Here is a 15466-nt window from a genome sequence, read left to right as displayed (position 1 = left end):
ACTCCAGTGCATCCCCCTCGATAGAAGGGTACCTGGGGCAATGAAGTAAGTTGGTGAAGTAGACAATAGTAACTCCAAATTTTAAATGACCGTGAGAACCTCAAAGGCTGTGTGTCGCAAATAGGCTTTCCTTGGAACACCCACAGCTTCCGTATGGTCTCAGATGTGCCCTGGACAAGAGGACAGATAAGCTTCAGGTAATGTACAAGGATAAACCAGGAGTCCAGAGAAGAGCCAGCTGAAAGGGAGTGTGCAATGTTGGGGACTGCAGCGAGACGTGTACGTGGGGTAACCCTCTGAAAGCAGGTCTCCCGGGGGAAAGAGCGGTTTAGAGAAGAAAGGCCCCATCCCCCAAATCTGCGAAGCTGGCCGCGGGGCAGGCGAAACCGACGCGATCTAAGAGGCCTCAGAAGGGAGCAGGGACCAGGCGGTTGTTGGGTGAGAGAAGACCGAGTAGTGAAGAGACAGGAAAGAGAACTGAGGGGCAGAAGGAAGCCCTAGCAGAGGTTTCGCGCAGGCACTATCGTGTTTGCTACGGTATCCCTCAGACTAGCATAGTGCCGGCATGAGATCGGCGTTCAGCAAATATCTGGAAGCAGGCTTCCGCGGGTCTGAGCTCAGGCTGATTGAGCACTCAAGATACCGCCACCGCTCCTCCTAACGGAAGAAAAAAAAAACCCCAGCGCGCGAGGCAAGCAGCGGCGTCTGAAGGCCCCGCCCCGTCTGACGCACGCCGGAGGTCCGCACACGGTGCGCTGGCCGCGCCCACCGTTTACGACGGGCCGGAAAGTAGGGGCCGCAGCTCTGGACGGGCCGGGTCGGGCCGAGCCGAGCCACTATGGGGGTGAGGCGCAGACAAACTGCCGACGGGGCAGGGACGGGGAGGTGGCGAGGATCTGGGAGGCGGGAATTCGTGCCAGAAGGGAATGAGAGAAGTGGGCTTGCGCTGAGAAGGAGAGGGGAGGCAGAGCACGCATCCAGGAGGGGCGGGGCCGGGGCTAGTTAGGGCTGCGCAGGCGCGGTCGATGCACGTGCTCTGGCCCTCCCTCTCCGCAGAAAATTGCGCTGCAGCTCAAAGCCACGCTGGAGAATGTCACCAACCTCCGCCCCTTGGGTGAGGACTTCCGGTGGTACCTAAAGGTGCGGCTGGAGGGGCGGGACCTAGGCGGGAGAGGGGAGGGGCATCGGAGGGGCTGTAGGCGCCGCGAGGTTCCGGGTGGGGGAGCGACTCCGGAAGTGGGCAGGGCGCTATGGGCCGGGGCCCAGGGAAAGCTTTCCCGACCCAGAGTCTGTTTCCAAGGGGAGCTTTGTCTCCAGCAAGATTGGAAATGTATAACCGTTAAATGTTTTTTTCCTGAATAGGATTTATTCACTTTTTTTTTTTAAGATTTTATTTTATTTATTTATTTGACAGAGAGAGAGACAGCCAGAGAGACAGGGAGCACAGGCAGGGGGAGTGGGAGAGGAAGAAGCAGGCTCCCAGCGGAGGAGCCTCATGTGGGGCTCGATCCCGGAAGGCCGGGATCATGCCCTGAGCCTTAGGCAGACGCTTAACGACTGAGCCACCCAGGCGCCCCTGTTCATTTTTCTAAATGTATTGGTTTAATTCTTAATTGGTAATGTCTTGGAATTCCTTTTGTAATTTTTCCTCCGTGAAATATTTCTTGTTGTGTAAATACTAAACGAAAGACTACCTGAAGGGATCTTGGGATTGTTTAGTAAGGAGGGGAATTTCCCCTTCAATTTGATGATTAGATTTTATTTATCGTGAAATCGTTTTAATTTTGATCGTGGCTTCCCCCATCCCTCCCCATCCCATACTGATGAATCTGGTACTCTGGTGGCTTGGTCTACAGAGTCCCCCCTCTTACCTAGCAGTGTGAGGCCCTTCACTCTCCCAGATTTCAGAGCTTCTGCTCTATTTCCCTCTTCGTCTAAACCCCAGCATCCTTCAGAACCTGGAAAAAGTTCTGTCCCTTTTAGGAAGCTTTCTGGCCACCTTTACTACCAAATATTTGGAAGCTCGAGTACCAGCGCTTATTTGAGGAATTAATGTTCTTCCACTTCAAAAAGCACAGAGTTTAGCAGAGTAGACAGAGAAATAGGGTAACAGTGGTAAGTACTTTTTCTAAGAACCTAGGAGGCCTGTGAGAACATAAGGGAAGCTGCAGACCCAACAAGGGGTGAGGGTGGGAGTTGTTGAGACCATTTCTTGAATTTCCAGCCAGACAGGGTACTTCTTAGAGGAGGGCGGGCACACCAGCAGGAGACACACTTGACCTGTTCTTTGCCCAGCGAGAAATTTCGGTTATGTCCTTGGTGGGGCTGGTTGTAACGATGAGGTGAAATTGTGGACAGGAAGGTAGGTTGAGCCTGCCTACGTCACACTTTTCTTGCCCTTCCCCTGTGTGTCCAGCTGAGCCAACTACTTTACTAACCCTCTTTTTCCTCCCCCAAGATGAAATGTGGCAACTGTGGTGAGATTTCAGAGAAGTGGCAGTATATTCGGCTGATGGTAACTACTCCCCCTACCACCATACCCACACGCACACACACATAGGGCTCTGGGCAGGGATTTGGGGAGGGAACCTGTGGCCCTAATCTCTCATGTCTTTGGACTCTGCTTTTTGTGGTTTGGAAGGGCAGCCATTAGTATGGTCAACACTGGGAAGAACAGGCTTCTTTGGAATGCGAGGCAGAGTTCAAAATCAAGGGGAGTCCCTTTCTCAGTCTCAAGAAACTCCCCAGGATTCTTGTCCTAGCAGATGGTACTCCCTGTTTGGGTCTTGGTCTCTTCACCTGTCTAATAAGCGGTAGACGGGATCATGTCTAATTAACGTGTGACTAGAGATTCTGTTTACCCTTGCCAGGACAGTGTGGCACTGAAGGGAGGTCGTGGCAGCGCCTCCATGGTCCAGAAGTGCAAGCTGTGTGCAAGGGAAAACTCCATCGGTAGGTCAGGCCACGAATCCTGAGCTCTGCCAACTGGGGCTACGTCTTCCTGGTACCAGACCAAAAGCAGGCTCATGTTACTGTGGGTGGACCCAGGCCTAAGGTGCCCGGGCTGTGGCAGCCGACTCTTCTTCCCAGAGCCACATCTGGGCACAGGGATGGGGGCAGAGTATGGACTCAAGTCAACTTTGTCTTTTTATGTTTCAGAGATTTTGCGCAGCACCATCCAATCTTACAATGTAAGTTTCCTGCTGTGGTGGCAGGTGTGGTGGCATTAAATCTAAGCTGGGAGCTAGGAGGCCTGGGTTCTAGAGTTCTTGCTGTCCTGCACCAGAGTGACTTGCTGTGGGACATTCATTCATGTACTCACTTGTTCACTGATTCAGCATATATTGGCCGAGTGCCTGGTAGGAAGAAGATTCGTAAACAAACAGGCTGTTACAATGTCTTCTCTAATACGCACTGGGCTGTGGGAGCTCAGGGAACCTCTGCCCAACCTGTCCACTCAGTTCCCATCACTGGGAGCGCTTGCCTTGTCTGCACCGGGGGGCTCGTGAGCCTTCTCTAGCACCCTGATGTTGACATTCGCTAGTTGTACGTTACTGTGTAACACTGGTCCAAAGGGGAGGGAGGGAGTGTGTGCTTTGCATCTCTTTGTTTAAAGTGTAGTTACTTGTATTCACCCATTCCTTTTTTTTTTTTTAAGATTTTATTTATTTATATGAGAGAGCATGAGCAGGGGGAGTGGCAAAGGGAGGGGGAGAGGGAGAAGCAGATTCCCCACTGAGCCGCAGCCCAACACAGGGCTCAGTCCCAGGACCCCAAAGTGATGACGTGAGCTGAAGTCAGACACTTAACTGACGGAGCCACGCAGGGGCCCACCTTACTTAGTATTTTTGTAACATGTCTGATTTATGTCAAATTCTCAGCTTCATCCTGAAGTTAAAGGGAGAAGTTGCCAGGACTTGCTTTCGAGTAATGATATGCAGTAGGTGAGACACACCAGCAAACATAAAGCAAACCCGGGCCAACAGAGTGCCTCGTCCGTGCCAGGCACGTGATCGGTGTGTGGGAAAGGACTGTAGCGTGAAGGACAGAGTGAGACTGAATGTGGGGCGTGGTGCTTGGCATCTCTGGACCCACGGGTCAGGCAGGCATGAATCCCTCATTATACCAGCCCCCTCAGAGGTGCCTCTTCCACATCAAAAGCCCATTTCGAAGGCTCATAAGTCAGCCTCCGGCCTCATAGCACGGCAGAGGCGTAGCCAAAGGCTGCGGGTCAGCATCCTGGGCCATTGGGAAGATCTGGAGACTTTATAGCCTCACATTCTTGTTCATATTTTTTATTTTGATAATTTTATCTGCCATTTATCGAGCATAGTATCGGGTGCTACAGCGGGGCACTTCCACGTAGTTCAGATTTTCACAGCAAACCTGCAGCAGGGTCCTCAGCCCAATCTGACAATTTTGGGCCCAGCTGGGAAGAGAGGTAGAGCTGTCTGAGCGCATATCCAGGCAGGCTGACTCCAGAACAGTCTTTCTCCTGCCGCAACTGTGTCCAGGAAGGTCTCATGAGGAACAGGTGCCCAGTGCAGGCTTCTTCCAGAAGAGGAGTTGCTCCCGAGTCCCATTCTGTGGGACATACTCAACACACTTCTTTTCTAGGCTGAAGACAACGAGAAGTTCAAGACAGTCGTAGAGTTTGAATGCCGAGGCCTTGAACCAGTTGATTTCCAGCCCCAGGTGCGTAACCTGTATCTTCGGGGAGGGCATATAGGAAGTAACCACAGAACTTTGCTTCATCCAGAGACCGTGGACTAGGACTCCTCCTCTTTAAGGATAATAACTGTTAGTTATTGAGCACCTGCTGTATGTTGGACTGTGCTGGTCATGTTTACATATTACTTCATTTAACCCTCACAGTACCGTGTGAAGTTACTCATCCTATTTTTTGGACAAGGAAAGAACTTCAGAGATTTTGCATCTTGGCCCGGGTGACAGTAAGCACTGCAACTGTCCTTTGAACGCAGGTCTATCTGACTCCAGAGCCAGCACTCACCCCACTTTATGCAGCTTTTCCACCTCATGACAAATCTGTGAGGCAGGGAGAAAAAACAGCATTCTCATCCCCGTTTCCTAAACAAGAAAACTAAGGTCCAGAGAGGAGAATGACATGCCCAGGATCTTTTAGGAACTCGGGGATAGTGGAAAGGTTTACCCCATACCTCCTGCCTCTGGCCCAGGGCTCTGGTTTAGAGGAACCACTGTAGTCCTGGGAAAGCTGCCAGGCCAAAAAGTGCAGTAGTTATTCCAGAACAGGAGCTCGCACTGCATCTCCGTCCTCCCAACCCACGGGTGCTGTGAATCCCTGGCCAGGCCTTACAGGCCAGACCAGTGCCTCCTTTCCCCCAGACTAACCGCGCCTTCCTGTCACCTACAGGCTGGGTTTGCTGCTGAGGGTGTGGAATCGGGGACAGTCTTCAGTGATATTAATCTGCAGGAGAAGGTACAGGACTTGGGGCCTGGCGGGGTGCTATAAGGTACCTGGTGGGGATTATCCTTTCCTTTCGATGAACAAAGATCAAGAGAAAGCTGACTCCACATTTGTTTTATTTTTGTTGGTGATTTTGCTGTTTAAATGGCCCCAAGTGTAGTGCTGAAGTGCTCCCCAGTGTTCCACAAGCGAGAAGGCCGGGATATGCCTGACGGAGAAAACACATGTTAGATAAGCTTCACGTAGGCGTGCGTTCCAGTGCTGTTGGCTAGGAGTTCAGTATTAATGAATCAACTATATATAAGATCTTTCTACACAGAAACCTACCCAAAACAAGTTTGCATATTGATTGGTTGAAGAAAATGTGATCAGAGATTTCCAAGAACCTAACCCTGTGTTTCCCCTGGGAGTGGCGGTTCACTATTTACTAATTCAGTGACTGTGGTGGTTTTGTAGACTTATAACTACCATGAATAATGAAAATCAATTGTATTAGTGAACGTGTTACTACCTCACATAAGCCTTGTGGTCAGGCTTCAAAAGGAGAACTAAAACCTCCTTGAGTTTGCACAGCACCTCGTAACAATAGCTGGAATTGACTGAGCTCTTTTTGGTGCCTGACACTATGCTAAGTACTTCTGTCTGGGTTTCCTCACTTGCTTCTTTCAAAATTCAACATGTTATTGTCCCTTTTTTTAATAGAGGGCAGAACTGAGGCTCTGAGAAGTTAAGTGACTTGCCCAGAATGTACTCTAGCTCTCTTCTAGGTCATACATATTCATGAATATCTCAGTAAGAGCCTGAACTGGGCCTATAAAGTCCCAGAGTGCCATTGTCCCTACCGTCCTAAGCCATCACGAGACTGACAGGGCCATTTTTTCCCCACAGGACTGGACTGACTATGATGAAAAAGCTCAGGAATCTGTGGGAATCTACGAGGTCACTCACCAGTTTGTGAAGTGCTGAACCTTCTTCCTGCCCACTTGCTTCAACTGAGAAGGGACAATGTGCCCCGAGCAGCAAAGCCCACTGAGGCTAGTCCCCTCATCCCTTGTCTCCTGGAAGCTATCCAAGCCCTCACAGCCTGCCTACTGGGCTGTGTCACAGCTTCCCAAGCCCCACCAATAAAGCCCCTGTTTGTGCCGCACTGGTGCGTGAGGGCAGAGTCAGGTGACAGCAACTCCCTCCACAAATAGGACTTCCTGTTGGAAGGCTCTGACTGCTTCCTGGCACATTCCCACAGGATAGGATCCAGTTTGTAGAAGACGCAGGAACACATAGCTTCTGAGGGCTCTCCAGCTCTTGGGGAGCAGGTAGGTCAACCCAGAGGACCTAAGGTGTCAAGGCCAATGGAGCAAAGGGCAGCCGGGCCTGTGTCATGATGCCATGCGCCCCACGGTCCTGAGCCAAACATTACGTTGCCCACCTTGGCTCTCAAGTAAACCGAGGCATTTCTGGCTGGTGTCACTTCATATTCCAGGGCTAGCAGAGACTTCAGAGGCAGCAGTCCAGTCCTGGCATGAATCTGCTCTGTGAAATTCCTGCTGGACGGTCATCAAGTCTTTATCCATCTGCTGTGATGGGGCAATCCTCTCCCATCACGGGCGTCAGTATCAAAGTCCTTCCTTCTGCTAAGTCAGCCTCTGTGTTCCCTGGAGCCCCTGCTGGCCCTGGTTTGTCACCTTTGTGGTCATGCTTCCATGTTCTGCCCCTGGACAGGCCAGGAGAGGTCTGAAGACAGGAGTCATGGCCCTGTAAGTCCGTGGGCCTGGTCGCCTGGGTCTGAAGACCCCTGCAGAGTAGGGCGAGTTGCTGGGTGTGCAGTTAGATCGTGAGGACTGAGGACATGCTCATGCACTCACACTGGTGAACCCACCATTTGGAAAACCTGTTGTGAGAGACCTTATTTCTCCAGTGTTCTGCTGGAGCCAAAATTCTTTGGAAGTAAAAATGATTACCTTCATTTTCTGAGAAGCCCACTGGGAAAAAGTCTGCCCACTTCCAGACTGGTTGTGGGGGGCTCTAGGAAGGGACAGTACTACCTCAGATTTCAGATAAAGCTGGCTGTGTCCGAGGGAAGTAAAGTGACCCCTACCTTGTCCGTTCTCCAGTCTAGCATCTACATCGTGTTTCCTCTAGGTTCCCTGTGTTCCTGGCCCCCGGACCTGCTCTTTTCTGCATCTGACAGAGCAGAGCTTCTCTGGCCCGCCCTCAGCCAGCAGGTCTGTCCAGGCTGTCACCCCCAGGGTCCAGTCCACTGCCCAGCTGGAAAGCAAATAAGTGGAAGCAGCCTGAGTAAGCAGCCTTTCTGGGTTTAAGTCTCTTATGGCTCACAAAGAAGCAATAAAAGGATCTCAAGGTTTTCTTTATATTTTACATTATTTTCTCATTTTTCAAGAGGTAGAAGAACCCAAATAATCATTAACAGATTAAAGGAAAATCAGATGATGTCAACAGATGCAGAAAAAGTGTTCAGTAAAATTTCATACCCATTCAACAACAAAAACAACAAACTGTAGAAACTCTTTTAGCAGACTGGGAATAGAAAGGAACTACCCTCACCTCACAAAGTGGTTTATAGGAAACCTAAAGCAAATGAAATGTGTGAAGTATTCCATTCAAGGTTAGGGTAAGCTGAGGATACCCTTCATCACTGCTACTCTGCCTTGTGCGTGAGGTCCCCAGTGCGCTAAGACAACATAAAGTAAAGGGAAAGTATCAAAGGAAGAAACAGCTCATTTTCACGGATTGTGATTTTCCACTTAAAAATACAAAAGCATTAATAGGTGCTGGATTTAAGATCAATATATAGAAATTGATAAATTCCATTTCGGGGGCACCTGGGTGGCACAGCGGTTAAGCATCTGCCTTCGGCTCAGGGCGTGATCCCAGCGTTATGGGATCGAGCCCCACATCAGGCTCCTCTGCTATGAGCCTGCTTCTTCCTCTCCCACTCCTCCTGCTTGTGTTCCCTCTCTCTCTGGCTGTCTCGCTCTGTCAAATAAATAAATAAAATCTTTAAAAAAAAAAAAATTCCATTTCAGTACACTGCTGACATGCAAGATGTCAATCAAGAAGAAAGTACCATTTGTAATAGTAACAAAAAAAATACCTCCAAAGTAAATAGGAGTTAAATCTATCAAAAATGTTCATGACCTTAGTGTTTGAGAAAATTATTAACTTGAATGAAAGGTGTTAAAGCCTAAATAAATGGAGACCTATACTATTATCGGTGGATAGGAAGACTTGATATAATCCTTCTCAACAAATGTATTTATAAAGTTCTTGTCCAAGTCTCAACTTTTTAACAGAAGTTGATTCTGAAATCTGATGTGACACAGGTGGGAGACCCCCTCTACCAGATGTCACGATGTAGTGACAGAGCAACGGCAGTGAAGCCAGCGCCATACTGACGCTGTGATAGACCAGCGGACAGTAGACAGACCGCTGCATGTATGAAAACCGGTTTAGGACGGGGCTGGTGCAGATCAGTGCGGAAATTTTTAACTCACCAATAAATGGTGCTGGGGCAACTGTTGAGCTGTGCGCAGTGAACGATCCTGGGACGTGTTTCACTCTGCATACGGAAGTCTGTCCCAAGGTTAGTTCCCCTGGGTGCTTTGGTGCAGCAGCATGTTGGGGTAGAAGAACCCCGGCCTCAGTGTCTGGCTCACTGTAAACACCGGGTAAGTACTGTCCCTCTCAGGACCCCATTTTCTCCATCTCAAAAAAAGGGTGCTTGCAGCTCTGACACTGTTACTAAATAAAAATTAGAATGGTGGTGGCATGTCTGAGGCCTGCCGCTCATCGCCAGGAAAGCTAGTTCCCTGCCCCACGCTCCAGGACTGGTCTCCTGTCCAGGTAGTGGAAATTAAAGCTGCTGGACGCAGGGACAAGTGGAAGAGGAGACCATCTGAGTCCTAAGTTCCCTACTGTCTTGGTTGGACATTCCACAAAAGTCCTCAGGATGCCCTTCTAACGTTACCCTTGAACAGCCGTTTAAAAGGTACCCTCTTTATTCAATAGCATTTTAAAAAACTTGGCTTTTGGTAAATAACGAGTTGAAGGTTGGGTAACATTAAGCTGCATCCTCGTGTACAACAGTCATTTCTGTTGTTTCCCAGGAAGGGCAGACGCACCCAGGATCTCAGCCTGGCCAGGCAGCCTTGTCAGCTCACAACGCTGTCCCCATTCCTCTGTGAGCCAAGTCACCCTGGGCTGAGCCCTTACCCTGGTTAGCCACCAGAGCCCCAGACAAGGCTGCATGCGTGGCCTTCAGAAAGCCGGCCGACCATCTTCACTCTCCTGACACTGTGCATCTGACCTTGGATTCAGCCGTCTTCCCTGCGGGCTTCCGCGGCAGCGAGCTCTACAGGGAGGAAGGTGCGTGCGGCCCCAGCTGTCCTGTTCAGGAGCCAGGCAACTAAACCCCACTAAGTAAAACAGTTACTCCCAAACAGGTGCATTGGCTCACTGGGAGAACTTTTGAAAAAGACATTTCTTGGCCCCACTTCATTCCTACTGAAATAGAATCTCTGGGCTAAGACCTGAGATTTTCTTTTATTTAAAAGCATTCTCGAGGGGCGCCTGGGTAGCGCAGTCGTTGGGCATCTGCCTTCGGCTCAGGGCGTGATCCCGGCGTTCCGGGATCAAGTCCCACATCAGGCTCCTCCGCTGGGAGCCTGCTTCTTCCTCTCCCACTCCCCCTGCTTGTGTTCCCTCTCTCGCTGGCTGTCTCTCTCTGTCAAATAAATAAATAATCTTTAAAAAAATAAAAGCATTCTCGAATGAATCTGATGTATCCAGACCACCAGAGCACACCCTGATTGACAGCAGGGTGTGCTGTGGGCTGCTGCAGGGACTAAAGGAGATAATGTTGGGGCAACGTACAGCAGTGACACCTCGGTTAGAAATGCAGACAGTCTGGCTGTTCTCTAATGACCGACTACCCACATGTTGCTCCCTAAACGGAAACAGCAGTGAATAACTAACCGTGCCCTAATTCCCCAGGTATGGCTGTTACAGCGCTCCCTCTTCTGAGCCTAGTGCTTCCTATTTAGAAAGAATTGGTTTGGAACCAAAAGATACAATCTAAAAAGATAGAACAAATGCCAGGTGTTATTGATTATAAAAGCCAATTACTTAGATTTACAGCAGACATGGTGAGTTACATGTGAGAAAGACCTGTGGGCTTTGGGTTAATCCATAATAAGCTCAACCTATGCCAACTGCAAATTGACTGAATTAAAAGTGGTCACAGGCTAGATCAAAAGAAATAAGGGCAAGGGGCAGGGTGAGAGCAGCCCCCCCCCCTTGGTCAGTCCATGCTGTGGGGCTGTTTCATTTGGTGCTCTGCACTTGAATGCGATTACAAAGCAACCTTACTAGGCCTGGAGATGATTCCTGTGAGGTACAGTGTGAGAACAGGAGAGGTTTATCCAGGAGAAAACACTGGGAAAGGTGTGTGGGGGTGGGGTGCAGACATGATCAGTTTTTACAGAACTGAAGGATTCCCATATGGGAAAGGGCAAAGACAGTTCTACGCCATAGGGGCAAACTAGCACCAAGTGTAGAGTTTCAGGGAGAGAGATTTCAGCTCGACATAAGGAGACTCTCCTAATGTCGGTCCAAAGTTGGAATGTGATACATCACAGATCTGGAGCTCCCAATCCCTGGAGGTGTTCAAGAAGAAAAGATTATGAGGACTCAGCCTCACATGTGACTTACACAAGACTAAGTTTATCACATCAGAATTCTGGTTTTGATGCATCCAGGCAGGAATTACTGGGCTAGACAATCCAAGGAATTTTACCACCTCAATTAAGCATCGCTACTACTACAGACAAATACAGGGAGCTGAACTGTCAAAGGCCAACCGGTGAGAAAACCAGAAACTCTTCTCTCCCTTTTGAAATATCCTAATAACAACGTTTTAACAATAACTAGAGAGGGAAATGAATTTGCAATCAATTCCATGAGCTAGCTCCTCTGGCAGACCTGGGCTCTCGCCAGCTTGCGGCCACTCTTCGTACCCCCCCAGCATTAGGACGGAGAGGCTGCTTCAGTGCATTCTACACATTTAACTGGAAGCACTATTGTTCACCCTCTCTGCCCAGCTCCAGAACTCTAGCTACGGCAGCAGTCACCATCCTGTTGCACGTACTACACGGCCCACGTGCCATGCACTCTGTCGAACACGGGGATGCCTGATAGAGCCCTCAGCCTCAAGACGCTTGCTGCGACAGAGCAACAGCCAATCCCAGCACGGGGCTTCAGAGGGATAATCAGTCAGTTCTCAGATATTTAACAAGCCCTGAGGCCCCTCTGGTTGCCCACAGTCTAACAACGGAGAAAGTTGCAGAAACTGAAAAGTGCCGTGGGAAAGGTGAACCTGCCAAGACTCTTCAGGCATACTGGGGGGGGGGCGGGGGGGGCGCTAATTCAGTCTCAGAGGATGGGGTGAGGGAAGGTTTCCTAAAGGAAATGGAATCTAGTTGAAACCTGAAAGTTGAGCAGACGATGGCCAAAAGGGCAGGGAGGGAGTTGTGTTCCAAGCAGAGGCAACAGCATGGCATGGCATCCCTGAGGAAGTGTAAGCCTTTAAGAGAGGTGAGGCTGAAAAGATCAGCTGGGTCAGCTCCATTAGAGACTCAGCTGTCACAATAAGGGGTATGGACTTCTTTCCAGGGTAACGAAAAACCATTTTAGAATTTTAAGCAGAGATATGATCAGGCTTGAACATAAGAAAAATCACTGGCTACAGTGAGGAGGGAGAATGGACTGGAGGGAATGAGTGGGGTCTAAAGGCAGGAGGGCCAGTTAGGAATGAAGACATTGATTCCACCTCTTGACAGGAGGAGCTACAAAGTTACCTTCATAGGTACGGGGGCCAGGAGGCAACAAGACAGCGATCTCCAGCAACAGCCCACTATGTGTCAGGCCCCTTAATGGCTAAAACAGAGGTCAAAGCTGGAGTAGGAGGACGGAGGACAGGATGACCTTGCAACACCGTAACCTCCCTCACCTTCTCCATCCACCACCTGTCTCAGTCTCATGTCTACCTCCTCAAATCCTGGCTCCCAGTCTTTGTCATTGTGTCGCATGAAGATAATTGGAGAGGTGTCACTAGATTTGGAAAGCATGTTTGACGTGCTCTAATTTAAAACATACGCTATTAGAAACCACAATGAGATACCACTTCACCCCCACCAGAATGGCTATTTGGCCAAAAAAGATAGACGGATGATAAATGTTGGTGAGCATGTGGAGAAACTGGAACCTTCATATTCTGCTGGTGGAAATGTAAAATGGTGCAGCTACTCTGGAAAACACCCTAGCAGTTCCTTAAATGACTAAACAGAGCTACTACGTGACTCAGCAATTCCACTCCTAGGTCTATACCCAAAAGAAATGAAAACATGTTCACACAAAAACTTATACATAAATATTCACAGAATTATTCATAATAGCCAAAAGTAGAACCCAAATGACCATCACCTGGTGAATGAATAAATAAAATGTGGTATATTCATATGCTGAAATAGTATTCAGCAATAAAAAGAAAATAAGTACTGATACATACTAGAACATGGATAAACCTTGCAAACATTATGCTAAGTGAAAGAAGTCGACCACAGAGGGCCTTACATATATAGTATAATTCCATTTATACGAAATGCCCAAAATAAGAAAATTACTATAGGGACAAAAAGTAGATTAGTGTTTTAGTATTTGGGGCGGGGGAAGTTAAGGGAAAAGGGGAATGATTGCTAATGGGTATAGAGTTTCTTTGGGGGATGAAAATGTTTAAAATGCATTGTAGTGATGGTTGCACAACTGTGGATATGCTAAAATGATTGATACATTTTAAATAAGTGGAATATATAATATGTGAAGTATATCTCAATAAAGCTGTTTTAAAAAAAAAAGCCACATGGTATCCACAAAACTCGCTTTAGGGGTCCTGGGGGCACTTCAACGAGAAGCAGATAATCTCTAGAGAGGCTGGCCTGGCTGTGAATCTGAAGATGTGCCACACTTGTTCTAGAGTCATGAAGAGAGAAAGCGACCTGGACAGAACTTGCTGACTTCCCAAAGCCCACTCCTCACATGGGAGACTTCACATGGAAGCGGCTTTAGGGTCAGGAGGAGCACGGATTCATTTGACAAAGTTCGTTCTCCTGAGTCGGGAGGCCAGCTAGTTTAAGATGTAATTACCGGAAGCCGAGATGAACAGAAACAATAGAAAGAGCCCTGGACAAGGAATCAAAAGAGCCTGTCCTGATCCTACCACTTATCACGTGACCTCCTTACATTCCACAACTATCCATCTTCTGTATGTAAACTAGAGATAGCAACTTCTGTCCACTCCACAGTTGAGGGGATCAAATCAGCCAAATGCTTTACAAATGTGCAAAACTTGTGTATGAGCCCCAACTGGGTTAAGACTTAATAGCTGAGTGTTTTTGCCATCCCAGGTACCACCGCAGAATCCTTCACAGCACGAATCAAAACCAGGAGGAAGGGGGGAGGGTAAGTTGTAAGCAGGAAGGCTGAACACGGAGACAGACCATAGAAGAGATTCCTTTAAAGAACTACATGTACCCAAGGTGTACTGCCCAAGGGTACATTCACCCTGAACACATGCATGAACTACGACATCTCCGCCCTGCGAGTTTCAATCAAGGTTTTGGTTTTAAGAGCTCAACTATGCGGAGCTCTCTATTCAAGTGAGGTCAACGCTTCGATAAGGAACAGAACAGCAGCAGCACAGACATCACAGAGCAGCAAGAGAACAGGCTGAGCTTCAACACCTGCCAGGTGCTTTGCCTATATCATTATAGCTAGTCCTCATTACATCCCCATGCCATAGGAATTGTCCTCAATTACAGAGGAACACACACCAGAGAGGCGGAAAAACTTGTCATATAGGTTAGACATGGTAGAACCAGGTAGAACCAGGATACCAGTTCAGGTATTTTGGAGGGAGGGGTCAGAGACGACGCCTTCGTCGGCCTCGGCCAGAGAATTGGAGTCATCTGACTCACCCACCCTGCAAATGGCCCCATACATAGCATAGGTTTTAAACTTGCCTTTGAACTTGCCTGTTGCCTTGTCAACGATTTCCTCAGACCGCACAGGTGCACGACGCGGCCAGCGTCGTCCCCGGCCCAAAGCACAAGGCGGGCACCACGGGGCGGGAGGGAAGGATGCGCCGCGCCCCGGCAGCGATACCAGCGGTGGGGCGGGGCCTCGGCTAGTGCTTCCGGGTGACGCGCGCACGCAGCCGAGCTCCGGCTCAGGTTTCTTGGTGGTGCTTCATACATGAGAACAACGTGACGTTCACGTGTAGTGGCCTCTATCACGTGTCCCCCTCTGATTAAACCACGGAATACAGGGAACCTGGTACCTGTTGGGTAGTCACGAAATGATTACCGGGTGAAGGACAGGTGAAGTCGACTAAGAAGAGGTAGAGGCATGTTCATATGAACTGTAAGGAGAATTAAGTGAGATAATGCATTGGAAGTGCTTTGTGACTGGCTCATACCGGAATTCAAATCCCAGCTATCAAGTCCCCGGGTGATCCACCACAAACACAGCTTAAATTAAACACAAACAAAACCCCTTCCTTTTCAAAACACAAGACAGAACAGAACCAAACACCCTTCATGTTACAGCAGCATTCAACAACAGATTGTTAACAAAAATTCTGTGTTCACTCAAAACCAGAGATTTCAAGTGCAAAATGTACAGAATAGTCACGTGTACGTTAGGCCATAGATACCATGCAAGATTCAACTGATTAATAAATACACACCAATTATAAATCTTCATTTGTCTGGAATAGTCAAATAGTACTCCCCAAATCCACAGGAATACCCTTTACTGCCACAGGACTATCAGAATCAAGCACCAGCAGACCACTTTCTAGAAAATTGAAAAGGATTTTTAGAGAGGATGTCCCAGGAGAGAGAGAAGTTAATAGGGAGGATGAAACAGCACTTCCCACCTCACCTCAAG

The 15466-nt window shown here is 48.7% G+C and overlaps 1 protein-coding gene across 1 annotated transcript; it reads left to right on the top strand.

The window, feature by feature from the left end:
• The first annotated feature begins 732 nt into the window (after positions 1-732).
• Positions 733-8479, top strand: CZIB (CXXC motif containing zinc binding protein). The gene is made up of 8 exons (XM_045799510.2): positions 733-844; positions 1057-1140; positions 2459-2515; positions 2871-2952; positions 3160-3191; positions 4618-4695; positions 5393-5458; positions 6335-8479. Exons 1-8 carry the CDS (start codon positions 839-841, stop codon positions 6410-6412), a joined length of 483 nt encoding a protein of 160 aa, XP_045655466.1. The 5' UTR covers positions 733-838; the 3' UTR covers positions 6413-8479.
• The last annotated feature ends 6987 nt before the right edge of the window (positions 8480-15466 follow it).

This window comes from Ursus americanus, chromosome 12, assembly GCF_024610735.1.
Source record: "Ursus americanus isolate L20-20 chromosome 12, mUrsAme1.1.p, whole genome shotgun sequence".
Classification (NCBI taxonomy): domain Eukaryota; kingdom Metazoa; phylum Chordata; class Mammalia; order Carnivora; family Ursidae; genus Ursus; species Ursus americanus.
The sequence above is the reverse complement of the archived record's forward strand: the minus strand, read 5'-3'. Positions and strand labels throughout refer to the sequence as shown.